This window comes from Manacus candei, unplaced genomic scaffold (genome assembly GCF_025592945.1).
Source record: "Manacus candei isolate 608988 ecotype Guabito, Panama unplaced genomic scaffold, ASM2559294v1 h1tg000037l, whole genome shotgun sequence".
In the NCBI taxonomy this organism is placed as follows: domain Eukaryota; kingdom Metazoa; phylum Chordata; class Aves; order Passeriformes; family Pipridae; genus Manacus; species Manacus candei.
This window is the reverse complement of record NW_026138085.1, coordinates 12,223,279-12,250,932: the sequence shown is the minus strand read 5'-3', so window position 1 is coordinate 12,250,932 and position 27,654 is coordinate 12,223,279. Positions and strand designations below refer to the sequence as shown.

Genomic DNA, 27,654 nt, shown 5'->3' with positions numbered 1-27,654 from the left:
TGCAAGGTCTTCTGCAGTTGCTGTAACACCACTTTAGGAACAAATCCGCTTAGAGAGAAGCTGATGGATGCTGAATCATGGAAAGGAAACGGCAGTTTGTGAGATCCCAAACACCACAATCTGGGATCTCCGTCTTGAAGGAAGCTGCAAAATTACTGTACTCACAAATGGGGATGAAATCTCCTATGGAGTTCAGTATGAATATCTCTTGCTGCCAAGATATTCTCCCTTTAATTAATATTTCATTCTGTTGATGCACCTTGTCCACTTATTTTCCCAGATGTTTGCAGTGTGGATTTCCCAATTATTTCCTCGGGGCACTTGCAAAATCAAGATCTCACATCTGAGGAGTTCCTTGCAGCTCAATTAGTGAAATTTCTGGGTGAAAAATGTATGCACTTTTAATTAAAAAAAAAAAATTACCCAGCAAAACTAGCCTGGAGGTAGTTTGAAAGTAAGAGGAATGTTTTGCTAAAAAATGAAGGAAGAAAAGCCCCAAACCCCCAGTGGATTAGTGGTTACAGCACTGTATGTCCAGAAACTACTAGAAACCTTTTCCCAGTGATGGATAATGGGGAACCTGTCACCATATAAAAAATGTCACCTTATAAAATTGTTAAAAGCTGAAATCACAGGAGATCTGAGCTGCTGGAAGACCTTCCCTAAGTGAGTTGCAACAGAGAGCACAGCATCCTCCTCAGCCCTGGGACCAGCTGAGTTTGAGAAGGGATTATTCTTTGGGCAGACCAGCACAAAGCTGTGGTATTGCCTCTGTTTGCTCTGCCTTAAGCTGGAGCATGGACCTGTATTGGTTCAGATCCTGCAGTTTATGTAAAATTAATCCTGAGCTGAAGTGGAGAACTCTCATAGTTCTCAGAGGGTTTTATTTCTTTTTCCCTGCAACTGGTGCCAGACTAGAGGTTTCTCCCAGGTTATTCTACAGCCTGGGAAAGGCAAGCCTGCACATCTATGCTTTGCAACACCACAGTGAGGACTTCCTTATGCTTGGTATTTGCAAAGAGGTGAATAAATTCACCAGTGCCTGACCAAAAATCCCAACATGAAGACAACATGATGCACTTCAGGTACTGTTTATACAAGGTTTTGGCAGAAGGCATCTATGTGGAAGTGCTGGTGTGGAAATCTGGGGAAGCTGCAGTCTGTGTCTTACTTGTATTGAGCCCCCTCTGGTCCCCTGCTGTGGTGACCCCTGTGCCACCAGGCAAGCCTCCTTAGCAAGTGGCACAGAGAGTCTCTATGCCACTGGCAGTGACACCAGTGTTTTTTGTTTTGAGCAGAACTGCCGTGGGACTTGATGGGATACCCTGTGCAGAGCTACCCTCATTCCATCTGCACTTTGCTGAGGCACAGCAGCTTCTGGCCAAGGCAGACACACACTGTGGGCTAAGCGTGAGGCAGGTGCCTGGTTGTCCTTTCTGCATGTACCAGATTGCTGCACAGTTCACACAACAGACTGGCAGTGCCTCCCACCCGCTCAGCTGTCATGTAAGAGGCTGACAGGGCCCAGCTCAACCCCTGTGACCCAGCTTGTGCCCTCAATTCTGTCCTTACTACCACCTTTATCCTGAATGGACCTGTTGGCCTCAGTGGGGTTACTGGTGACCAGATTTACACAGCAGAATTAGTTTTTAGCAAGGGGCTTCTCGGGTAGAGAACATTTTGCTAATGTTTGCTTTGGGGTGCTGAGAAGTTGGAAAAAAAAAGGTAATGGAGATAAAGAGAGAGAGGGATAGAAGCTGTTGAGAGATGGTAAATAAGCCGTGGGGAGCAGGGGTCTCCTTCTGCATGGCTATTCATCTTGGAGTTACTGTAGGGATTCCTGTACTCAGCTGATGAATCCTCTAAGTAGCATCAATGCTCGCCAATATGACTGGGTGTTGAGAAAGGCAAAAAGCTTAGTTGAATGTCAAGGAAGGTTTAGATTGGGTATTAGGAAAAGGTTCTTCACCCAGAGGGTGGCTGGGCACTGGAACAGGTTCTCAAGGGTCACAGCACCAAGTCTGATGGAATTCAAGACAAACAGTGCTCTCAGGCACTTGGTGTGATTCATGGGACTGTGCTGTGCAGAGCCAGGAGCTGGACTTTGATGATCCTTGTGGGTTGCTTCCAACTCTGGATATTCTATGATTCCATAATTCTATGATTCTGTGAATGTGAACCTCAGAGGACGACTTTGTGCTGACGAAAAACCTTTCTCAAAGAGGAAAGTGACAGTTTTCTGTCATACCTCTTCCCTTCCCACAATACGTCCAGTCCTAAGGGCCACTCAACTTTTCACTGACATTACGAGGGTGGCCACTGTGCAGCTCACTAGCCCTATACTTCTACTGATGAGAAAACATAGGGGGAATTATTTCCTTTTGGCACCAGCTGCTTGGAAGCGTTTTGAGTATATTTAGGAAGAAGAGTTTAGAAGAAAAATTCATGAGTTTGAATGTATAGTGTTTGAAATGGGGAAGGGGCACAGCATGAACCCCGTTCCTCCTGTTTTCCCTGCTGAAGATCAGAGGAAACAGCATATGAGAAATGGGAAGAAAAGCAATGAGATAGAAATTGAGGGTGGAGGGGTTGAGAGAGAGCATTGATTGGCAGGTCCTTTCCTGATGGATTTGTTTTTAAAGAGAAATCACAAAAGTACAGGGCAGACCATGCCCAGAGAAGGAGCAAAGGAGATGCTACCCACTGATTTTTCTCTCAGGCAAATCTCTCCATCACAGCTCCTGACTTTGCAGCATGAGATGCAGGATTTTGTAGACAGAGAAAATTGTGGCTGATCACAGTTTGTAGGGAAGCCCTCATGTTTTTGTTTCTCTTGCCAGCGTCTCCCTTGAAATGTAAATAAATAGGGTTGGAGACATACATAATGAGACCCAAGGGTAAGGGACTAAAAATCCAACATCATGTTTTCTTTGGCTGCATTTCTGAAAAGAAAAAAAAAAAAGGCTAGATGAGGAACGATATAAAAAGAAATCAGACCAGTGCTGCGCATAGGAAAGCTTGGAGCTGCTGTAGAGAAGCAGTGGTGTGCAAACTAATGAGTAAACAAGCACAAACAGTGGTGTACGCTGCCTACAAAGGCCTCCTTCCACCTCAGATTTGAAAGCAGATTCCTACCCACACCTGGGCAAAGCCTGCTTTGAAATTTTCAGCTGCAAACAGTAGTGAACTGCATGGTTAGTGGACAGGGGATTTTTCAATAGTCCTTGCAAAACCTCTCTGAGCCTCATTTCTTTCCAACTCTTCTGCTGCCTCAAAATCCAGCAATGGCTAAAACAGCCATTGCACTTTAGCTATAGACTACACCTGCCCAGGGAGGAAGGCAGGGTACAAAAGCTGTTTTCTAGGGAGAGGATCTCTGAGCAGGAAGCCAGTGGAATGATCCTTCTCCTGATGTCCCAATACCTGAAGCAGTCACCTCATTTCACACGTTAGGAACCAAGTGAATGCATCTCTTTGCAGCTGCGTGTGCTGGGCTGGGGTTGCAATCCTGAGGATGCAACTGCTGAACAGCAGCAGCAGGTCTGCAGTCACCAGCAAGAGCTTAGAACTAACTGACTGGGAAAAGGATCAAAGGGAAATCTTTTTACATCGTGTTTCTTCACGAAGATTGTTCCTCTACACTTGGTACCCCTTCTCTCTAGAGCCTTGCTTTTGATGTTGCATATGGCATCATACTAATAGGAGTGCAGATGGGCTTTCCTGCTAGCCAAGCTGTCAATAAACAAAGTGAATTTCAAGGTGAATTTCAAGGTGTATCCCCTCCTTGTGTGGATTTCTGTGGGAACCACTGCTGCTCTCAGGCCTCTCGGGCTGAGCAGTCCTGCAATGACTGCCTCAGCTCCCTGCAGGTGCCCTGGTGGGACAAGCACAAACCAATAAACATTTGATTTCCAGCAGTTTGCTTCAGCGCAGTTTGCTCCATGTTTCAGCACTAGTGCCTCTGTCTGGGAAGCAGGCAGGGAACCACTTAGCTGCTCCATGTCAAAGTCAGCTTCAGCTCTGCTCTGCTCTGCCCTCCTCCTCCCCTTGATGCTGCTTCACGGCACAGGAATCCTGCCTGGCCATACTCAATTAGAGACGTCTTTTGGGCACTAAGCAGCTGACATCAAGGAAAGCATTGTTGCCAATCAGCGTGGTAGTACAGAAACCCCTCTTGTCAGGAAGAAAATAAATGTGAAACAATCCTTGCTTTACAAAAGGGAAACCTGCAGAAGCTATTTACACATTTCAGGGAGGGCACATGTGACTCTAATGCTGTTGTACCGGGGATGGAGGAACCATGCATGCAGCGTTTGCAAGAGAAATACACAGTGAATGTGTCACTCGCTGGTCCCAAGTGCCCATTCCCAATTTGTTCAGTTTGATACACCAAATACCTGAGTGCCTACTTAACTTTTACCTAACTCAGATGAACAGGGAGCACAGGGTCACACTGGGAGCAAGCCACTAGTCATCACCTCAGGTGCAGGGAAATTTTGGGTGCCCCCAAAGCACATCCTAGGGTGCCTGGAGCTGTCAGGTACTGCCCCATATACCTGGCTATGCTGTCCATCCACATGTGCCACAGGCAAAGAGCAGACAGAAGATGTTGCCTACTCAGATAGGACCTCTCAATCCTCACTCATGTTTGGTGTATTTTGCTGCCTTGCTGTTCAGGGTTAATATTGTGTCCGTATGGGTGAGTGGGCAGAGGGCTGAATGGCAGTGATTTCCTGTGGAGCACTTGGGTAATTGCCCTGCCTTCTTTTTGGGGGCATTTTTTTTAGAATTATTTGCAAAGACTTGAAAAGAAGAAAAGAAAATCCAGACAGAGGCAATTGCTCGGGAGAGACTTTGCAGTCAGGAGAGTGAGTGTAGGTCCACAGACCCACTATGGATCTCCTTCCCAGCACCACGGTCCAGCAGCTGCATGTGAGCAAAGCCTGCACTGCTGCTGAGTGTCTTCAGCTCACTGAGTTCCAGTTTCACCAAAAAAAATGGGTAGATAGTCTTTGGAGCAATGAAATATGTCATTGACCTTTGCATGGGAGTTGAAGATCTAGCTGGAGTTTGGGAATTATTGTATGACTGCAAGACAAAGGTAACTACCCACAGCCCTCAATGTATCATCCCCTTCTGCCCATTCAAAGTTCAAGGTTATTAAACACAGTCCTGTGTGAGGCTGCTGGAGTGACAAGTACTCATGAGCAGCAAAACTCACACTGAATTCATAGCTGAAGAGAACAGATGTGACTTTTCAAATAGCCTTCTGGATCTTTTTAATAGAGCACTGTAAATGAGTCCATTAATTATAACAACAAGGAGAGTAACACCAAGTATTTTCCCTGGTGTTTCACAGCTTGCAGAGCTAGAACAAATCCTCCGTGCCAGCAGCCTCCAGTGGTTTTGAACATGAGCTTAGAAGCCAGGAACACCTGGTTCTTTCATCAGCTTTGATACAGACTCATTGTGTGACATCCAAAAAGTCCCTTGAAGTTTGTTTTTGGGAGGTACTGAGCGATTACTGCTGCTCAGCAGATCTGAAACCAACCCAGCCCAGCCCTTCGTAAAACACAGCCCACAGCTCCTTTGAGCTCGTGGAGTGAGAGGCACGTTATGAATGCAAAGTTTATTATACATCTATCGTGCAGTGTCATGTGGACTCGTAGCATAGTAAACACTGCAGATATTCCAAAGGCACAAAATCTTATCTGTAGTAAACACATTCTGAAGCTCGTCACTGAATTCTCTAAGCCTGTGATGTCCCTGCACAGATTTTGGTTGAGTTTTGGCCCTTGAAGGTATTTGTAGACTACTGGCATATCCCTCTGCTGAATCTCTGCCAGATCCATCAGTTCCAGGCCCTTCTGTCACCAACACAGCAGATGCACTCAAAGTTACAAAGCCCAGAGTAAGCAAAACTAAAGTGTTTAATCTATTATTAATCAGTCAGTTGCAGAAATGATAGGGCTCTGGGGGACCTCAGAAAGACATCAATATTTATGGCCTCGTTAGCAAATACCACCTTTTTTTTTTTTTTTAAAGAGACAACAGGATTATGAAGGATGTTTATGTTTCCAGTCATTCCATAAAGAGGCAATGTCATGTTTTGGGAAAGGATGGCTCAGAACAAGGTATTTAATATTTATCACAAAGTATTGAGACTTCCACTGTGCTTCTGTTCTTGGTCTTGCATTCAAGATTTCACCTTCTCGAGAAGCAATGACCCAAGCTGAAGTCAGAGCCCCAGTTACTCCAAGCTGTCCTCCAGGGAATTTTTGAAAATTAAAAGATAAAATCTCTCTAATTCCATTTGCCAAGATAAATTATATGAATTCCAGAAAAGAGAAGCAATGAAATATGATTTCAGTTCCAAAAGAGCTCCACCCATTATAGGCAATTTTTTTTTCTGGATTAGGCTAAATATAGATTGGACATTAGGAAAAATTTCTTCACTGTAGGGCTTGTCAAGCATCAGAACAGGCTGCTCAGGGTAGTGGTTGAGTCACAATCCCTGAAGGTATTTAAAAGATATATAGATGTGGTACTTAGGGGCATGGTTTAGTGGTGGACTTGGCTGTGTTAACAATTGGAATCAACGATCTTAAAGCTCTTTTCCAACCTAAACAATTCTATAATTCTATAAACAACTCATCCTGCAGGGCTTGTGCTTTGCAGTTCTTGCTTGAGTTTGTTCATTGACACTTTTTGCACCCACCCCAGTGATGCTGATTTTACCATAACTGTTATCCCTGGCACCCAACCTTCTTAACTTGGTTAGTTTCTACCTTCAGATACCCCGGGAGTTGGTTTCTTTCACACATTATGTTTTGAGTGGTTTGGTTTTTTTGTTTGTTTTGGGTTTTTGTTTGTTTTGGTTTTCTTTGGTTTTTGTTTGTTTGTTTGATTGATTTGGTGTCTTTTCAATTACTTCTCTTCACATTTTTATTTTAATTAAATTTTTTTAGTTCTCTTTGCAGTTTCTTAATTTTTGTTAAGGCTTATTCTTCTGCTCCTCTGGAGAAGAAGAATAATCTCTCTCATCTCAGGAACACTTCAATGCCAACGTCACTGAAGCAACCTCTTGGTTGAACTTTTTTTTCTGTTTCATGCAAGAGATGTTGAGGAAGAGAGCAGTGGAGCAGGGAGACTAAAATCCAAGGGGGAATGAGAGGATAAAGTAAATAAATCAGAGAATAGCACTGTGAAAGAACATGTACCTGAATGGGGCAAAGAAGAGAGCAAGAGAGAGAACGTTGCAAAGCAAAGAAACAGTGGCCAGCCCTCAGTTAATGCAGAGCTGCCTTCAGGTAACTGAGCTCATCACTTACCCCTACTCACACTTGTACTTCCCTTGATGTCTATTGATCCAGTCACTGATTTTCCCTCTTTCATACCAGGCACAGACTTTTCTAAATAGGAAAATGAGGTGTCCTGCACATCAATTCACCTTCTAATCAATGTGCAAAGATAAAATCCACCAACCTGGGCTGAGTCCAGCAGCAAAAAGCCATTATGGACCAAGGGAGGGTCTCTCCCCATGCAGTTTGACAGTACAAAGTCTTGTGGCATCTCCAAATTATTTTACAAGATCTAGCAGCTTTTCAAGAGCTCCCTACACTGGGCATTCCCCATCTTTAATCTCTTTCCCTGGAGCTTGAAACTGTTCTCCTTGTACACGTGAGACCTGTTATCACTGTGGTTGGAGACTGGTTCATTGTGCTCTTTGTGTGCAAGGAAATTAGATAATTTTTACTTCTTTCGTTTCAAAGTACTCAGGGCTTTCCTTAGTTTTCCTCCATCCTTTATTTTGACTTTGCTTTATGATTTTGTCTTGGAGTTTTGTGCTCACTGAACTGTATTGTGGCCAATGCCAATGCACCACTTCTCCTCCAACATTTTTTCCCCCATTGCTGTATCCTAGACCACTGCAGATAATCACAGGTTTCTGTCTAGAGGTGTTTGAAAGCTTGTGGAAAATTTTCTCATTCAAAATAGGTTTTTCCCATAAAAGATTTTCCCCCCTCAAGGAAATAGTAGTTTCAATAAATGTTTACTATCATTTTGCCATTCCAAATCTGAAATAAAAGGTAAATGTGGAGATTTTCTATGTATGCTCACACTTTTTTGCCAGTTTGCCACTTACCTCCCACCTACCAGTTGGAAAACAGAAAAAAATCCCAGCATACGATGCCAATCTTCACCTATTTTCATATTTCTCTGTTCTCTCATCTTCTGTCTGCAGAGAGAAAAGTACTAAAGAAATAAAATTATTATATCAGTTTCTCCGAACAAAAGGAAAGTTAAGGCTGCTTGAAACAGCACAAACCTAAATAGTCTTGTTTTATTTTGATATTTTCAGCAGGAAAAAACCCACAATAATTAATTTTTTTTTTTTGAGTGTGACTTCTAAAGAGGAGCAAGTAAACTGGTAGTTATATTCGCCAAACTTTCCTCGTAGTTCTCTTCTGAGTTTTATGGTTACAAAAAAAAGAGACCAATTCAAAAATTTAGGTGAACTTCATAAATGATCAATTTGGAAAGTCCGAATGGAGGAAAGCATCTTCCCACCCTCACTCCCTCCTTTCCCCTTTGCTCTGTCAGCTTCTGGGAGAATCACTGAAGTTGCTCCTTGAAGCTCTGCCAGGGGCTTTGCGTCTCCTCCTGCCCCTGCAGCCCTCTCTGCCCGGTGGGCCCTTGGTTGCCCTCACACTACACTGCAATAAATGACACCCAGACTTTGATAAAAAAAGCCACACTTTAATAAATTCTCTGTTTACAAAGACCTGAAGTTTTTTTTAAAGTCATTGAATTCAGCGTAAGCAGAGTTTGCTCAGTCCCACGGGGCAGAGCTCTATGTTTGATAATGTGAGACATAGAAACTTTCAAATGTCTTGGTTTTCTCTACCCCTTTCAAAAGAGACTGTTTCATCTTTATGCAAATGGTAGGGACCTTTATGTCTGCTGCTTCTCTCACAGTGCTCAGCCAGCATCTCCTTCATCTGCCATACCCAGTATAGGGAAGGAAAGCATCAGGCAGGCTTGCTCCTGGGAGGATAATGGCTCATGCAGCAGTGCTTGCAGTCCACTAAATATTCATTTCCCTGTGGTTTTTTTGTATCTGTATTACAGATATGTAATTCCTATCGGGCGAGTCAGGTGTTCAGTGTCTCTGGAGACAGCTGAACAGTGGGGGAGGGAGACTCTGCGAGGGTAAATGTGTGCTGAGGAAATGCGAGCGTGGTTTCTGCACACCACAGCAATCGAGAGAGATCCCTGGGTGCTGCACCTGCACTGCCTGCACAGAGCAGGGAGCTCTCTGCTCCTGCTCATCTCCATTTTCCTACCCCACTGCTGCAGGTGGGAAGACAAAGGAAAGACACAAAGTGCTTTTGCACTATTAACCTCTGATGATAGAAATAATTTGCTGGTGTGAGGGGCTGTGACTGAGCCCGAACTCTACAGCGAGCACAGGAAGGGACCTCAGGGTCACCAGGCTGTGCACTCAGACAAAAATGATGCTATAGCTGAAACCAGCTCTGCTTTTGCTTTGGGAAGCTCCCTTTGGAAAGCAATACCCGAGATGCTCTCCTCTCACGGTTACAAATCTCTCTGTGGTTCACAGCCTGCATTTATTCATGACTAGTTTATTTTCAGTTGTTCTCATGCCAATGTTGTCCTTTAGCATCAATAGCTCTTCTCTGGTGTTTACCCCTCTGACGTTTTTATAAATAGCAACCCATCCCCCCTCAGCCTTTGCTTCCCTGCACTAAACATGCCAGGTCTTTTAAATCTCTCCTCATGTGACAACCTCTTTGTTTTCCAGGGCAGTTACCCAAATATCCAAGGTTATACCCCAAAATACCTTGTTTACACTGGTTTATCTCACTTCAAAAAAAATGCTGGTTTTAGTGCACTGATGTTCACATGCACATGTCTGACTTAGGGAAAAATACATGCTTCAAGCAAAGGGATAATGGGGTGTGTGACACGGAAAAGTTCCTGTGTGTGTAAAGCATGCTGTGGATGCATGTGGAGGGATGCTGTCAGCGGGATCCTGTGTGTGAGACTCTGAAAAGGATTACTCAGTGTGTGAGGGGGTGTTGTAAGAAGGATTTTGAGGTGTGTGACACTGAGAAGGATTAGTCTCTGTGTAAAAAAGTGTGTGTGTGTGTAGAAGAGAGGGAAGATAAGCATGGCACGTGGAGAGAGATTAGCCCAAGCGTCTGTGAGCAGGATGATAAGGGAGGGCTGTGTGCGAGAACTGGGGATTTAGCTAATGGAAGGATTTCTCTGTGTGTGTGTGTGTGGCACATGTGTGCAACTCTCTGGGTGGGACGTGGAAAGGAGAATTTGGGAGATGTGTGGCAGAAGGAATTTGGGTGTGCTGGGAGGGCTCCCTTCAGCGGGCTGTGTGCCTGTGCCCTCAGCAAGCCGGGTAATGGTGAGCAATGGCACAGTTGCTCACAGCCCTGCACGGGTGGGATGCAGTGCAGGGACTCATGAAGGGCTCCCGCACAGGGACAGGGTCACGGAAAAAGCCAACATGTCCCATGGGCAGGAAGGATTGAGGGGCCTCATGCAGAGGTGCTCACCTGGAGGGTGACAAAGCAGGGATGAAGCTGTGGTACAGGGAGAGGCAAGGCTGTGTCTGTGGGAGCAGGGGTCAGGTGAGCAGAGGGCTGACGACTCAAACTGTGGCAGAGAGGGAAACATCCCCCTGTGAACAGGACAGGACAGAGGGTATGTGCTGTGCTGTGCTGTGCTGTGCTGTGCCGTGCTGAGCTGTGCTGAGCAGAGGTTGTCCAGGTGCACAGCAAATGCAGTGTAATCATGTGTTTCTCAGGAGATGTGGCTCTGGGAGTGCCTAAACAGCCTGTCTGCAGCTGAGTGTGAACGCTGGCAATATTTCCACTGACCCGATGGTCTCCACCTTTCACCTCAGATTTATCCCTGCTGTGCCAGCAGTCATAGAGCACTTTACAGTCCAGAGCAGGGGTAGAAGGGTTGATTGCATCCCAAAATTTATTTTTTAAAATTCTTACTTAACAGTAAAACTTTTCCCATTTCTTTTTTTCCATGGGAAAATCAGGGTATTTTGTCAAAACAAGCAACTTCCTACTTTTGATCAAGCTTCAGTTTTCCTTTGAAGAGGAAAAAAGGGTGAGGAGAAATTTCAGCTAGCTTTATTATCTGTCTTTATTGGACCTGTTCCATTGGTATTAGTTTCATCTCAGAGATGCTAAAAGTAAAGCCTACCAAAGCTTTTATGGAAAAATGAACTAAAATACCTTGAGTTGTCTAGGGTAACTTTCTTCTAAAAAGTTGATCCTCAGCTTGTCCAGTGGACCATTTGAATGTTTGCTTTCAGTTTAATGAGGTATCATCAAAAGCCTGGCCAGTTGCTTTGCAGCTTTCAAGAATGTAATTATTTTTTTAAGAGAGAAGGCTAAAAAGCAAGCAGCTATAATTTGAGATTGCCCTTTGTGTTAGGTGCTGAACAAATATAAGATCTCATGCCTAGAAAATAAAGTGGGAGGCTTCCAACCAGAAATAAAGAGTCCATATTAGCACTGAAGAAAATGTTATGTAGAAGCATGATCCTGAAATATAGAGATTGTCCATTAAATTGGGTCCTTATATCTTTCTTAAAGACACTCTGTTTTGCAATGAAAGGCATTTCAGTGTGACACAGAAACAGGAAAAGTTCTGTGGCAATGGTGGCCAAATTCCTGTTCTATATTTTCATTTTACTGAGACACAGGGTCCATATTGCACCCACCTGGAAGAACCAATGGGGTTAATGACTCCCCTTTGCTCCACTGAGCACTGGAGATGGGATGGACTTGCATTGAGGCTCATGGAAGTCCTGGTCCAGACCATCCCTACCCCTCAGGGAGGGATTTTCTTGGCCCAGAAACCACTGCCTGGCAGTAACTTTTCTCAAACGCTATCAGCTGGTACCATGTTGAAAGTCAAGCCATTAAATAGGTCTTCTGGTTTTTAAAAGCTAATAAACCATGAAATCATACAGAGAGAGCCAAACAAAAGACTTGTTGGGGGACATGGCTTTGTTCTGGAAAGGTCTCCAGCCTTTCAGGCAAGAGATCATGTTGTCCTTCTTCCTTTCAGCCCAGCATGAACCAGCAGGGGTTGAGGTTGAGCTGTGAGAGGAATTGAAATGGGTTTAGTGTTAAAGCCAGTACATGAGTTCCATTGCAAAGTGCCCACTCAACAGCTGGTCACAAAATCCCCAAGCCTTGGGTGAGGTGCCAAGTCTGTGTGTGCTTGGAGAGGAGCATCATGTCCTTTGCAGCACTGCCTTGTTCTGCTGTCAGCATGTTCCCTCCTCCTAAAGGATGGGTGAGAAGAACGAGTGGGGACAGGGAGTGCCCCACGGAACAGTCACCATCCACTGGGGAAGGGCATTTCACTGGTAAACTGTGAGCAATGGGCCAGCTCTTCACACTGTCTGACAAAGAGGTGTCTGTGTGAGGGCACTTGGGTCTCACCCCAAAATCACTGTGTGTCCTCACACAGGTGGCTGCCTCAGTCAGTTCAACTGTGAAATGGGGTTAAAAGCCTGAATGGAGGACAGACTATCAGGCTTCAGGCAGTGAGGTTTGAAAAACCCTTCTTAACTAAAACTGGGCATCACTGAAGTGTTTTCATCAGTGTCCATTCAGAGAGAGAGGAGATGGAGTGACTCAGAATTTGAAAGCCCATTTTTCTCCCCCACCTTTCAGAAAAAGGCACCTGGCCCTTGGATCTCTGAATGCACCTGCACTCAACCCCCCTTCACACTCCCTTTCATCCTTGTTTTTCTCTTTCAAAGCCCCAGTTGATTTTGAAATTAAAATGGCTGTTCTCCCATCAATGAACCTCAAACTTGCATCTCCCTTCTCCTGTTCCTCTTCTCCAGTCCAGCTTTCACAACTCCTTAGGATTCTGTTGTTTCCTATGCATTTGCTTTGAAGGATTTTCCAATAAGGACGGCAGGAAAAGTTTCTTAAGGGTCTTTTATCACAAATTCCTTTTGGTTTCATGCCTGAGGATTCTTCCAAGGGGGACCAGTGACCTATGCTCAAGCAGACGTGAAGAAAGCACACTTTACAAGCAAGTCACAGCTGGCTGCACACACAAATCAGGTCCTCTATCCCTGCAGCCTCCTTCAGGAAACATGATGTGTTTCCCAACTGACAAAACTAGACCATGCTTAGACCCAGTGTAATTCTGTTGGCCTCAATGTAGTTACCAGGGAAACTATAATGTAGACAACTTTTCTACACTGAAATAAAGGTTTTCTCAGCTGTCTTACTTATATTGCATCCACTTTCTGCCTGGTTAGAAAGAATAGTCTGATTCTTTCTAACCAGGCAGAAAGTGGATGATTTTCTCATTACTTCCATGAGAGATTCAAGAAAGAATTTCACAGGATGATTATAGGCAAGTGGATTATAGGCACACGCTTGCAGCTGCATCATGAGGTTGTTGCAAAGTGCATGTGCAGAGAGGACCTCTGAAACCAACCCTTCACATGACATCCTTGTTCTTCCATTGCTCCACAGACAATGCCAGAAAAACATCTTTCCTTAGGAGAGTATTGATAGAAGCTGTCACAGGAGACACACTTTCAGTGCACATAAGTTAAGGTCTGATTTTCAAAGGTTGCATGCACCATATGTCTTCCTTATATACCTACCTCCCAAATCACTTGCAGATCATTCCAACATCTCTTCTTTAAAGAGACGTGGTATTCAACTAAGTAATTTAAAAAATGTTTTGGAAATGCTACCAAGGCTCTCAGCTGACATTGCTCTGCTGTTAGAACTAGCAGTGCAGAGGAATGATCATAACAAATGCTTAGAAAATACGACTGCAGATGTTCACTGCCATGTTAAATACAGGCAGCCAGAAAGAAATTCTCTCAAAGGGAAATGAATCTTTACTCCAAGAGAAGGGTCAGGAATGCAAAGTGAAGGCTATGCTACACACTCCTCTCTGCCACATTCAGCACCAAAAGAGGATTGCAGTACAGAAAGAAGAAAATCACAACCCTCACAGGTTAGCTAGGACTGTCCCAGAGGTATAAATCATAGGCTTTTAATTGCACCTCTGGATTCCTATGCATATCAAGAGACCAGTGCCAGAGATGTTTCTTTTTGCCTTGTCCTCCCAGACCAAGCCTTTATTGGGGTTCTGCCCACCAGTGGCAGCAGCCTCTGCCCTGCCAACCTTCTCTCGTAGGTGGCAGTTCCACCTGTCTTTCCCCCAGAGTCTTCTGAAACAAATGGGTTCTTAATTATGTTAATTATACCTTTAGCCATCCATGTGCTTATTTTAGATGTGTGATTAGAGTCCATTACATGGTATAGTTTTCCCAGTTTTCCTTGTGCGAAGCAAATCTGACACTTGATGTGTGAAGCTTTCCATGGCTTGATTCTCTTGCACAGTTGTTAAATGCAATGAATGTTTCCACTCATTGAAAAGCTGGTGCTCCTGATGCCTCTCTGTGCAAGACCTGCCTGCCCCAGGGTGGCCTGTGACTCTGATTTCATGGACAAATGGATTTCCTCAGGTAACCCCACAACCTTGGGTTGAGCAACATCTGGCAAATAGTGAAAGAGTCTCTCTGATGCTTGTGAGAAGTGATACAAATTAGCATCCTCCAGTCTGCTGCTGCTTTTCTGTCTAAATAATATTTTACAGGTAAAGTTTCTGCTGAGAAGCAGTGGGATTTTCTCAGTAGCTGCCTAAATCATGTCATCGTCTTTGGTTTACACCGAGTGAGTGCTTGAGACAGAAACTGCTTCTGTGTGTGCAGTGCCGCTGCTTCCGAATGATCAATGACCCCAGGTTTCCCACAACTCCCCTTCGTCTGCTCTGCTTGGCCTCCCCACAATTTGCATTTATGTAGAGTGTTTTACATGATCTCTCTTGCTCTTTGCAGCTCACTGGAGAGTCTCTTTCTTCAGGAGCTTAAAAATTCTCCCTGAATAGAAATCAGTAGAGAAGGTATTTGCATGTAACTAAGCATGTCAGGAAGAGATCTCAGTGTTTTCCTAATGTTAAGGATTCTGCTACATTCTTCTCCCTAAGACACACGTCCTGTTTTTCCAGACTATTTTCTCAGTGCCATGGCAGTGCAGGTGGTTCAGGATAGCTGAGAGGCTCCTGATGTCTTGTCTTCACTGACCTCAGTATAGAGTCGATGACCATATTTTTCATTATCATAAATCTTTACTGTGACACGTGAAGTTCTGCAAGTGAAACATCCAGTACAAAAGTCTTTTCCAAAGTTCTGCTTTGTATTTGATACCACCTGTCACTGACATTAATGGGATTTGGTTGGCCAAGGGTCTTTTAAGCAAAAGATGTGTTTCTCAGGTTATTTTATAGAACTGGTAATGTGCTTTGCACCTTCTCCCACCTCTTGGTCCTTTCCTTGGTCATGTGAGTTTGCTATGGGGGATGACTTTCATGGATCCAAGTGCCAGTTCAGGAGAAGCCTGTAGCTGTGAAAATCCCCTCTGTCATGCTGGTAAAATGACACAGATTTCACCTAAGACTTGTCAGGAAAATCTTGAATTCCACTTTGTTTCTGCTGAAGTTCTTGCTTGGTAACCAACTCCCTGGCTGATATTTTGTATTTTGTGTCACATTCACACAGGGCCTCCAGGTCTAACATAGGTTTGTTAGAGCAGTGGGGTAGAGTGATGTTCTCCCCCATCCCCACCATTCACCTTGCTCAGTGGCATGGATGCCTTCACCTCCTCTGAGAGGGAACTGGCCTCTACAGCTGCCTGCAGCCCCAATTTAACAAGTATCACCTCTCTGCAGAAGCTCCATCTGGGCACACTAGCTAGATGCACTTCATGTAAGCTGTTTGTTCCACCACCCACAGCGAGCGATTCGCACAGAAGTTTCACCAGAAACCATAAAATTGCAAACCATAGGTCCAGATCTCACCATCTGTCACAGCTCTGCCTTCCTGCTCCCCAGACAACACAGTCTCCCACTGGGTTTAAAAGATCTCAAGCTTAAACTTGTTTGTTTGGGATTTTTCACAAAACCTGGTGCTCAGAGGCACTGAGGAAATTAAAAATGTGGTAACTCTTATCATTTATTGCCCTCGCAATGCAGACAGGATTAGAGCTGTTCTAATGACAGGGAAGAAATGGTAATATTCCCCCTGACATTAAGTAGGCCTGACCAAAGCTATGAGCACAATGGAATGGAACATTAATGTGAAAAGGGAAAATAAAAACCCTACAAGAAATGACTGTAGCAAAGAGCCTCCAAGGGAGGCACTTAAGCCCACAAAAGCCAGCACTCTCAGATGTCAAAGGATCTTGTCATTCTGCACCGAACTCAGCCCTTGCTGAGATGTTAAATGGAGTTTCAAAACCGTTGTTGCTTTCACAGACCAAAGGTGAATACAATATGCAAGCAGGTAGCACAAAAGGGTTGTGCTCTAGAGGTTAACCCTTGTGTGCTGAGTGTAGTTTGCTGGGTCATGCCTCCCTGCTCCTCTTTTCAGAAACCTAATGGCTCCAGAAAAGCCATTTCTGTCTGCAGAAAAGATGGCACTTTTGGGGCAGCGATGGCACATGTAGGTTTTGGAGCATCTGCCTTGCTAACTCAGCAGATACCTGTAACGTAGCCCTGAAAATTTACAGAAAACGTGCATGTTTATAAATAATGTGTCAGCTGGTGGGTTTAGGTACTGCTTCCCACTTCAAGCCCCCAGAGACATGATGCTCTGTCCTGTCTGTGAGACATTCTGTTTCAAGAAGCTTTGTCCTGGATAAGTTCAAATTCTTCCTTCTTTGCCCAGACCAGTGAGACTGGTGCAGAGGGGACCTTGGTAGTGCTTTCCCCACACAATATACACCGTGGTTTTTGTCTACTGCCCTTTATTTTTAAGTGAGCAAGGAGTCAAATAATGTCAGAAAGGCCAACAGCAGCTTACAACAAGAGGAAAACGTCATCTATGCCCTCTGACAGCCAGCCTCCCTCCTAGACTGGCAGATATTTTAAGGTAGACACACAAAAGACATCCTCACTACCAAAAAGATCAATCAGGTTAGGGAAAATTCTCCTGATTCTCAATTTAGTTCCCTCCTTATCCTTTGTTTTACTTTCTGTGGTGAACCAGTCATATAATTTCTCTTCTCTCTCTGGGAAGGTAATTCTCCACTCTGAGGAGGCTGTTCAGTGGCTTTATTGCTATTCCACATGTATATATTACAGTACCTCACAGAGGCCTTGCAGCACTGTGCCAGGCATCTTACAAACACATGCAGGGCGACAGTTGCATCTATAGAGGGTTCCCAGGTACCCAGGGATAACAGGAAAAGTGTAATTCCAAGCCAATTAGAATTAATAATAATGCCCACACAACCTATGTAGGTGTATGGGATATGGCATAATCCCTGTGTTTCTTTGAAGGCAACACACTCCTGGAGTTCAGAGAGGGGGTTGCTCAGGGCTTTTTCTTGTCAGTTAAAAAAAAAAAATCACTATCAAGAAAGAGAATCAGTGTTTGAGGAAATATAAAGGTCTCTTTTCACATGCTTCCAAAGCAGGGAATAAAAGCTGGGCACACCAGAACCTACCCAATCTGACTTTACAGAGTTCAACACCAGCCTTCCCTGCCTGTTGCTGACTGTGCAGGCTGAGGAGCATTAGGGGTCTGACACCTGAGACCAGGAAATCCAGCACTTGTACTGGGATATAAATATGTGACCAGAGAGAGTTTGGACACTGCAGAGGGTGTGCATGCATGCGTGTGTGTTTTGTCAGGTTCTTTGGCTGATTTGGTAGGAAAAAAGTGGAAAGATAACAAATGAGGTTGGTACTTTGCAGCCTGTTGTTGAGAAAGTCTTAAAATTAGTTGGGTTGGTTCAGTGGCAGACAAGGATAAGGGTTTATACACTGTAGCACTAAACAGTTAAAACTTGGAAATTTTAACTTGGAAATTTTTTTCCCGCTCCCAACAGGAGTGGGAAAAAAAGCAGTGACAGGGAGAAAAGAGAAGGTGAGTAGATGCTCACCTGCAACTACCTGGGGAGAAGCAGGCTCAGGGCAACAAGTGTCAGGAATGTCACAAGGAACACATCAGAGACTGAGACATCAGTTTTGCAAAAGCACAAACCAGAGCAAATTTTGGAATGCCTATGCACGTGTTCTGTGAAGCAGGGGAACATGGGACCAAAACTGTATTTATCAGGGTGAAGATTAGGAAAGGAGTTGTGGAGGTGGATGTTAACAGCCTCCTTCTCCAAGGGAAGCAACATTAGCATTGGACTTCTCCAGAGCAAATTCACAGTCTGGTTTTTTCATTGCAACCTGGAACCAATTTCAAGATGGGTCCTTAGAAAATCCTCACCAGAACCTGAGGCTTGCACCAAAGACAGTCTAAGGCTTTCATGTCTGTGAACCAATATAATGTATTAGGGAAAGAAAAGAAGCTATTGAAGACAAAATGCATTTCATCTCCAGTGAGATTTTCTCTATGTGACACGCTTTCTGCTACTGCTTATCTTCCCCCTCCCGCTTCTTACTCCCTTCTTTTTACTCTGTTTTAATAATTCAGCACTTCCAGCCCAGAATTAAACGTTGTGGTGAACTAAGAGCAGTGTGCTGTGTACTGTGTTAACGTGCTGGGGGTTTGGTGCTTTGTTCTTTTCCTCTATTGTTGTTCATACTTCCCAACAGAATCTACACCGTGATCCTGTACTTAGTTTTCCTTGTATAGCACTTTCTTCAGAAAGACCAACATAACACAAAAGGCCATCTAATAAGGAAGCAAAAGCAAAATTGTTTCAACCCTCATCCCTCGCCTTCTTTTACAATATCACTGTCACTTTTTCATTTCTAGTAATCTTACTTTAATATTTATGTCTCTGCTTCAGACACAGAGAGTTCAATGAGGACAAATTATGAGTTTTCTATTTCATTGTAGAAGGTTAGATGAGAGCAGGGATTGCTGATCTTCCTGAGCCCATGGAGCCCATAGGAAAATCCATCTGCAGCTGAGGCCCTAGGAGGGACCACTCCTTCCTTCTAGGGGAGCTACAGGGGAGCTCAAGATGAGGGTTGTGGGCAGGAGAGGGCAGCTGGTTTTGCAGAGCTCCTGCTGCTCCAAGGCACCCAGCATGGCCGACATCTTCTGCTGGGTTCCTTCTGGACACGTTAAAAAGCCAGATTGCCCAGCAGACCTGCTGACAGTGTCAGACAGTTCTGGCACATATTTAACATCCCCTCCAAGCCAAGACCTTCTATGATTCTGTATTTTTAATGACATAATATACCACAAAGAGATCTCAGAAGACTGTAACCCAACTGGGTTTGTTTACCTTATTTTTACAAATAGCTGTACCCCAGGAATGAGCCAGACTGGCAGGGAGGAAAACAGTCCCATTTTAAAAATGAGACAAGGTGGAGAGGTCAGATCCTCTGTTAGAGCTGAAAAATGCAGAGTTGTTTCCAGGCACCAGAGCCCTTCTGCACATCTTTACTGTTTTAACAGTTATGAAATCAGGGAGTGTTGTGGAAAAGCTGTGGCTCTGGCATGGGACACTGGAGAGATGAAGGCAGTAAACAGCAAGAACTTTACACAGCTTGAGAACATGGAATCAGTGCTTCCAGCTCAGAAATTGGTCGTATTTGGGGTCTATATGAGCGTGGTCTAAAGCACACTCTCTGACCCAAGGGACTGGAACAGATGGGCTCACAGAAAGGCAGTCGCCTTCCTTTGTCTCACAAGCAAAGATCCAAGTCATGATTAGATATCAAACCTGAAACAGAGATGGCACTGGACCCATTCTCCCTCACACATAATCTGATGGTAGCCACAGGACCCTCCTCAGCCAAACTGTCCCAATTAGATCAATAACCTAAGTCTCCTCACAGAAGAAATGGACTTCTGCGAAGTCTGAATGCTGCTTCAGATGGGCATCACGTTCTTTCCAGTGGTGTCTCTGTGTTCTTTCAGCGGGTTTGAAGGCTACCCAGAAAATACAGCTGTTAAATGACACCTTATTTAAGGATGTATCCTTATTTAAGGACCCATCCAAGTCTGTGACCCCACAAGTCCCAAATGTCAGCAGACACATGCCTACATCTCCTTTGGGTTCTTGTCCAGGACCCATTTAAAGATGCTTGTGATCTCAGTGTGTTCTGTGTAGGGGATTTGCATCTCATTCCTATTAAAAGTGCTCAGAAATAGTTTGTGTTGACTGTAAACCCTTCAATATATTTAATTCTTGGTTTTATATGACTCAACAAAATATTAGCATTCCCAAAGTAAAAATACTCTTAAAAACAAGCAAAGGAAGCGAGTAAAAGCTTGCCAAACATCTTGTTTTTTTCTTCTTTCGTTTTTCAACAAGCTCAGTGACCTTATTAAGACCTTTGATATTTGGATTTTTTCTTCAGTTTTGTAGTCACACTGGAAAGAAACTTCATTCAAAGACAGTAGCAGAAGAAGAAAAAGAGGTTTCAAGTTGTGAAGTACACAAGTGGAAGAGCTAAGACATTCAGCTAGTCCCTTTGACAGAGAGATTAAAGTCAACGTCCATTAACCATATTTTCCACTATCATAATTTTTATTCAAAAGTGGACTTAAATGACTAAGAGTCTATGTTGTTGATTTTTGGTGACAAAACCACCATGCTATTTCTGTTTCCTTAAACTCAGAAGCATGTGAGAAAGAAGTATCCCAAATTCAACTTGATCTCAAAGGAAGCTTATTTGTCAGCCAGGCAAACTAAGACTCACTTGTCAGGCAGGCAAACTTAACTAAAAAAGTTGAAGCTATTAGCATATGCAGTTATGAGCAGTTATTCAGTCATAGGTTATTGTTTAAATATGAGGGAAGGAAAGCAGATGTTTATGTAAAAATCAACATTACTTTCCAGCTTCCAGGATGATTAGAGCAGCAGTGCAGGAAAGTGATGGAAGGGAGCACATTTCTGTGTGGGGCATATCTGCTGTCAGCTAAACACATGAGTGGAACAATGGGGGAGTGTAGAATCTGTTTGGCTTTCCCCTGCTCAAAAAATCTGTGGGAACATGCTGTCGTTGGGATGTGCTGAAGAGATGAGCTCTGGCACCTACGCCACACTGGAGAACTGTGAGGACAAACATTTGGGAGGAAAGCTGAGCTGATCCTAATTGAAGCAGACACCAGTGCTCCCTCATTGAAACTCCACCAGCTTTGCCAACCTGATGTCAGGTTCTCCATCACTGTGTGAGGGTCGCCTCCAGGCAGGGCATGCTAAAAATTAATTATGCATGCATATCCTCCCTCCTCTTTCCCACATGTGCACAGATACACTCCAAGTGAGCAAAGAAAAGCATGTGGGAACTGCTTCTTGACACCACTTTTGTCAGTGAGTATGTTTTGCTGCAAGTGAGGGTGTTGGTTCGGTGTCCCTGGAGGTTTGGACAGATGAAGATGATATTGGGGCTGCAGGCATTGCAGGGCTCATCATTAATAGTTCACAGGGGACGGTAAACTGAGCTGACTATTTTATTACAAAGTCTGGTCACACTCTTCTTCAAATTTTTAAAAAAACATTTCTTAATTTTGGTGTGTGCTGGCTTGGGTGGTTTCAAAGATTTCTTCTTATTTAGGAGTCTACATTTTCAGTTGCAATTTTCTTTCCCTGCCTGCTTGGGCTATGGGGAATAATTTGCTCACATCTGCAGCTCAGCATTATAGGAATGTCTTTCCTGGAGAGGGTGTGGTGTCCTCCCTCCTAGATGCTCTGACATTCTCCAGGGTTGGGAAGGCCTAAGATCTGGTAGGGACTATCTGGGGTTTTTGTCTCCTTTTGCAAGTGAGAACATGAGTCATTTGTGGGGAACATCTGGGGATATTTTGTTTAATCAGGTTTTTTACTGCTCTTGTGGCTTCGGGTATTAGCACTGTCTCTGCTACTTCTGTTCTCTGACAGGGGCATGTAGCAGTTGAATCTCCCAAGAGTCAACTAAGCCATGTTATTGGCTGCCTCCAGGGGTAGCTGGGTGAAACTTAACGGTCCATGAGATACAACAAGTCAGTAGAAATGATCTAATGTCCCTTTCTAGTCTTAAACTCAGTGAAATGGTGAAAATTCTGCTTCTAAAGGAAATGGCAGATGAGCAGTTGCCAGGATCTCCTACCAGGCTTCTTCCCCAGCTGTGTCCATAGGGAACAGTTTCCTTTTTACAATCTTGTTTGCAGATTCTCAGCAGAATTGTACCATCTTCACTCCTGGAGACCAAATTTGAATTGCCATCCTTCTGTGCAGCCCATTTGCTCTTCCTCCTCACTCAAATGCCGAGACTGTTTCAGCCTCTCTTTGTGGTGACTGTTTCTGAGAGAAACTTTTTGGTTTATCTTCCTTAACCAAAACCTAAAAGAGATATCTGTTTTATCTGACACCTGCCTTTCACATGGGTCAGATCAAACCTCCAGTTGCAAAATATGTATGACTCTCCTAAATGCAGTCTTGTTCATCTATTCTCTCTGGTTGAGAGCTATAGCGAAAAAAAAAAAGTCTACCAGGAATTTTTATACACTCAAAACGTCTCTTTTGCTTTCCTCTTCTGCAGAGGAAATGTGCAAATTAAAGTTGTGAGTATTGATGTATTTGTTGATGTACTTTTCTTTTTCTTGGAAGCATCTGCAAGGGTGGCCAGAGCTGCCTCTCTTCAGCTGCCAAGTAGGCGTCCTCTCCTGTGTGTACTATCAGCAAAATCAGTGTTTTTTCTCAGATTTACGTGCTTTACCTTGAATATTTCCATATGAAAAGAGAACCTTGAGAAAAAGTGCAGGACTAGAAATTTTGCAGTCTGGGGATTCCAAGAATGAGGGAAGCACAGATGCTTTTTCCTCATTTGAATTCAAGGACACACCATCTCCACAATGGCCACCTTTCCACAGAGAGAGAGGGGAAGCCTCCCCTTCTTGCTCTACCACATCAGTCACTTTTTAACTAACTTACAAACTGTTTTGATTTTTGCAGTAAGTTGGAATTGTTTTTAGTACAGTCTGATGAGGTCTCAGCTCACCTGGCTGCAACAGGCACTGCAGAGTTGTGTCCAGAGAGCAGGTGGTTGTCACTGGGTTGTCTGTCCAGCATAGCCAGGTGACAATCAACCTGGACTGACACAAGAGAGCCTCGGTGAGAGACCCTGTGCCTGAAGAAGGAGGGATATGGGGTGTCCATGGTGCCTGGTGTGGCACACACTGGGAATGTCTCAGCCACAAATCCCAACCTGATCAATTTTACAAGACTGATGAGGGTGAACACAGTAGTAGTTATGGTTATCAGTCATTATGAACTATATTTTGCAAGGGTTTATTTAGAGGAAACTAGTCTGCAATTAATTACAAATTCATCATAAGATAATAGCACAGGTACAGCCCAGAACTGATGTTCTCTGTCCTTTCCCATCGTGCAGCCCAGAGGTCCCAAAGAGCACGTGCAAACTGTCACAGATGTCTTTATCTGCATCCAAGCAAACCCTCTTCACTCATGCTCACATCCTTGGATAGGCAAACATTTATACTGTTGCATTTCACCCAGATTCCTGCCTGCAACTTGAGGTTGAACTGTTCAAATTCAGCTGCTAGAGCTGGTCACCAGGCTGACTGCTCTGCAGTCCTCTGCAGGAAAAGCTGAGCTGTGGCCAGCTCTCCACAGGTAGTTGGCACAACACTTGCAAAGAGTGATGTTGTCACCAGCCAATTGGCCAGGAGAGCTCAACTTCTCAGACCTTCCATTCCAGCACGATCTTTATCCCTTTTATGTATTTTAAGCTTTTTAGAAAGCCATCAGTCAGAGGCTGGTGACAGCTCATGACTATAAAAACAAAGAGAGCTTAAAATATTTGCTTCCTCTACTTAAGGTTTGCAGTTCTTAGTAATATGTTATTAGGAAGTTGCAGAGCAGTCAAATGAGAACAGAATAATTAATAAATTTTCTTCATAAAGTGATTAAAGCAAATGTAAAGAAATTCCAATGATCTCTTAACATATTAAATAAAGAATTTAAAATAGCCCGGAGATTTACACAATTTTGCACCACTGCTTTTACATTATGCCAAGTTCAGTCCCAGAAAAGCAGCTGCAGGTCTCACTCTTCACTTTTCCAGGTTAATTGACATAACAGTGTCTTTGTTTTTCTTTGAGTGATAACCCTCAGCAAGTCTTTTTTTCTTCCAAATTATCTGCCTTGCCCATGGCCCCTCATAGCTTGCAAATACAAAGTGAGTGAGGGTTCTTTGCAAACTTACTAATGATAAAGCGTGTTCCTTCTCCCAGTTGTCTTTGATGCAATCTGTTTCAAATGCTGGGACTGATGATGCCTCAGAACAGTGTAGGAGGGATGCCTGAGCGTGACTGAGACACAGAGTTAAAAAAAAATAAAATCTAAAAAATGAGAGATTCCTTTTAGATAGAAAATAAAATTCAAGGAAGCCATGCCTTGTTTGAAACAAAACAAGCCATCTAAGTTTATTGTCTGGATTATTAATTGTGCTGGATTGTTCAGCTGTCCCGAAAATGTCTCTTTAATCATTCAGTGAGTCTGAAGCCTGTGTCTCCCAAGACCACGTTCTGATCTCTCACATATGGTGTATCGCACCGTTCATTAGACCCACTGGTCCAGTCACATGGAAATGATGTTCAGACTGTTTCTATCCATATCTGCTACTTTTCTTCCTGAATGTGTCAGTCTCATGATGAGGGCAGTGACTCCAGCTGACACAGACACAATTGCTGATTGCAAAGAGAGACACTGCTGTGAAAATAAAGAGAAGCAGGGGTTATTTTTGTCATGGTTCAGGCTTTGTGAGGCATCCCTGCCCTGCAGAACTACAGATTCCTTTGCGGGAGGAAAATTCTGAGATCACAGGTGCTAATGAGTGAAAAGAGGATGGGTGACCCTGGGAACAAACTGAAGGACTGGGATGCCCAAAACCTGAGCTGAACTCCAAGATGAAGGAAAAAGTTCCATCTGTGTCGTGAGATTCAGTCCTCGGCTCTCAGCACTGTGCTGTTCCAAAAGCACAAGTGCTTTGTTTTGGTGGTGAGATGGGAGAAGGGATTTGCTTTGCACAGTGGGAAGCAGGATTTCTTGCTCTTCCCTCTGAATATTTGATGGTGGCAGTAAGAGAAGTGAGGAACAAGGCAATCTTATCCAGGATGGGTGTAAGCCAGTCAGGTGAAGATCCTCACTGCTGAAGGGACAGAGCTCAGAGGGAACACAGCTGTGGATGCAATAACTCACGTTTAGGAGCTTGTTTCCAGCTACACGTGCAGAAGGCTCAGTACTGATGGCTACCAGCAGGAACCAGGTCAGGGGATTTCCAAGCAGAGCGCTTACCAGAGGACCCCAGAATGTCACATCCAACTCCTCAGCCTGCACTTGGTTGGGGAGGGCAGGCAAGTGATGTGTGAAGTGTTGAGTCAGTATAAATGTCACAGCCAAAGGTCTTCAGAGTCGGAGTGACAACAGGAGGAGACATTAGTGCCAGGAGTTCTGACACAGAAAAAGTGCTGTCACTGCCACCACCTCCGCCTTGGAGATTTATTGATGGTAACTTGGGATGTGCCATAAACAGAGGTGATATTAAATGAGTCTGACTGTCTCAGGGGCTAAGTTTTACAACCTAAAGTGTGAACTCGCTCTGTCTCACTGAGATCCTAAGGCATTTTTCCAGCAGCTCCCAGGATATCATTAAGTGCTCTCCAGAGAAGGGCTCCAACAAGAGAGAGCCCTCCCTGTGCAGCACAACACCAGCTGCTGAGGACAGACACAGATATCTGCCAGGGAACTCCTGATGGAGATCTCCCAGGATACTGCTGCTACCTCGCTGAGCACACAGCCTTCCCCACCATGGCTTTGTGAGGAAACCAGAAATTGTCAGGCAGGTTACCCCAAGTACCAACACACTCTGGTGTCAGAGGTTCTGATCTCAGTGTCAGCAGCTCATGCTGCAGAAAAACCTCCCTGTAGCTGTGCTGTGACTGCGTTGAACCTGGTCAGCCTTTGCTGAGATGCCCTCTCAGAATGGTCTCTGCAGCTTCAGAGGTCAAACCTGTAGTTTCCTTCTGGAGTCACTGGCCACAAAGGGCTGTGCTATCGTGCAAATGTTTTCCTTCTGCTCTGTAAATGCATCTGGGGCTGCAATAGCCCCTTTCTGCTGAGGAGTTCCCATGTTCAGATAACACATTTTATCCCAGAAGAAGCAAAATCTTCAGCAGAGCTCTGGGGATGCCCATTTCATTCTTCTCTGTGACTTCTGCCTATCAAAGGTAAAGCAGGTCTGTGGAGACCAAGGGCAGAGCACCACATGGTCACAAGCCCTGTTCTTCACAGGTTCCTTCATTGACCCATGGGCCTGGGGTAAAATTACTTTGTCAGGAGAGCTCACAGCTTATTTTGGGGAAAAGGTTTATTTTGGTGAAATTCCTGAGAAGCCTCCTTGCCCTTCTGCCCTCATGACTTTTCTCTCTGCTCCTCCAGTCTGCTCGCAGTTCTCCAAGGGCGTCTATGCCATCTTTGGATTTTATGAGAGGAGGACTGTCAACATGCTCACGTCTTTCTGCGGGGCTCTCCATGTCTGCTTCATAACGCCAAGCTTCCCTGTCGAAACATCCAACCAGTTTGTCCTCCAGCTCCGCCCAGAGCTCCAGGATGCCCTCATCAGTGTCATCGAGCACTACAGCTGGCAGAAGTTTGTGTACATTTATGATGCTGACCGGGGTAAGTCACAAGTATGTGGGAGGGTTACCAGACAGTTAAACATAGTGCTCTGGGTGGAGACTTGGCCTCCAGAAATCCTCTTACTGTGGGTTTCTGGAAGCTGAGAGGATGCCTAAAGGAAGGGTCACCCTATGCCTTCCCTGTTCTCTATTCCTTTCGTAAATATCCATTTCTGCTGAAGGTGAGTGTCAATCTACATGAAGCATCAGCCTGACCCAGTTTGAGCCCCATCAACATGAGGGAAATACTTGATGTGTAGGTGGTTTGAAATGGTGAAATTGTTTATATTCAATGTCCCATATTGAACTGGTCTGTCAAACTCAAAGACACTGAGTCCCAAGTTTATAAACATGAGTGACTTCACCCAAACCCACAGTCAGGTGTGAAATGTGTGTCTGGTAAATAGCTTGAAAACCTCCAAGTCCTCTGTGTTAGCACATGTCAGTTGTCTATGTAAAACAATAAAACCTTTGTTGGGTTCTTGAAGTTATTATCTAATTTTCTAAACCACAAACAAGGCTAGTGAGCTCATTGCTCTGTGATTCACTTTTCCCAGCTCTCAGATGCCTTTAAAGCTCCAGGCTTGGAGGCTGGAAGCCAAATGGACTCGTGGAGGACAGGGTGGAGGTAAAGGTGATTCACAGCTCTGTCCTGGAAGTTATTGTTATCCCTTGAAGGGACAGGATAACCTTTAGAGACAAGAAGAAGGTATAAAAGCATCACGCTTTCTGTTGTCATGCATCATGAATATCCCAAAAGGACTGCAACAGACAGAGTTGTCTAGTAGGATTCCAGAGCAGTGCTATGTGAATCTCCCCTGGAAGGCTGTGCATGTAATTTAGGCAACATAATTTAAAAAATAATGGTTTTCTTTCTGATGACAGAGAGA

General features: G+C 44.2%; 1 protein-coding gene across 5 annotated transcripts in view; it reads left to right on the top strand.

Moving 5' to 3' along the window:
* GRIA1 (glutamate ionotropic receptor AMPA type subunit 1) overlaps nucleotides 1-27,654 on the top strand; it is a 120,028-nt gene that overhangs the window by 28,881 nt on the left and 63,493 nt on the right. For all 5 annotated transcript variants that reach the window (XR_007905539.1, XM_051793520.1, XM_051793521.1 and 2 more), the window contains exon 3: nucleotides 26,526-26,765. Coding sequence is in view for 4 of the 5 variants with exons in the window: in XM_051793520.1 (XP_051649480.1) it covers nucleotides 26,526-26,765 (240 nt within the window). In the remaining variant the exon portion in view is untranslated. The remainder of the gene's footprint in view (nucleotides 1-26,525; nucleotides 26,766-27,654) is intronic.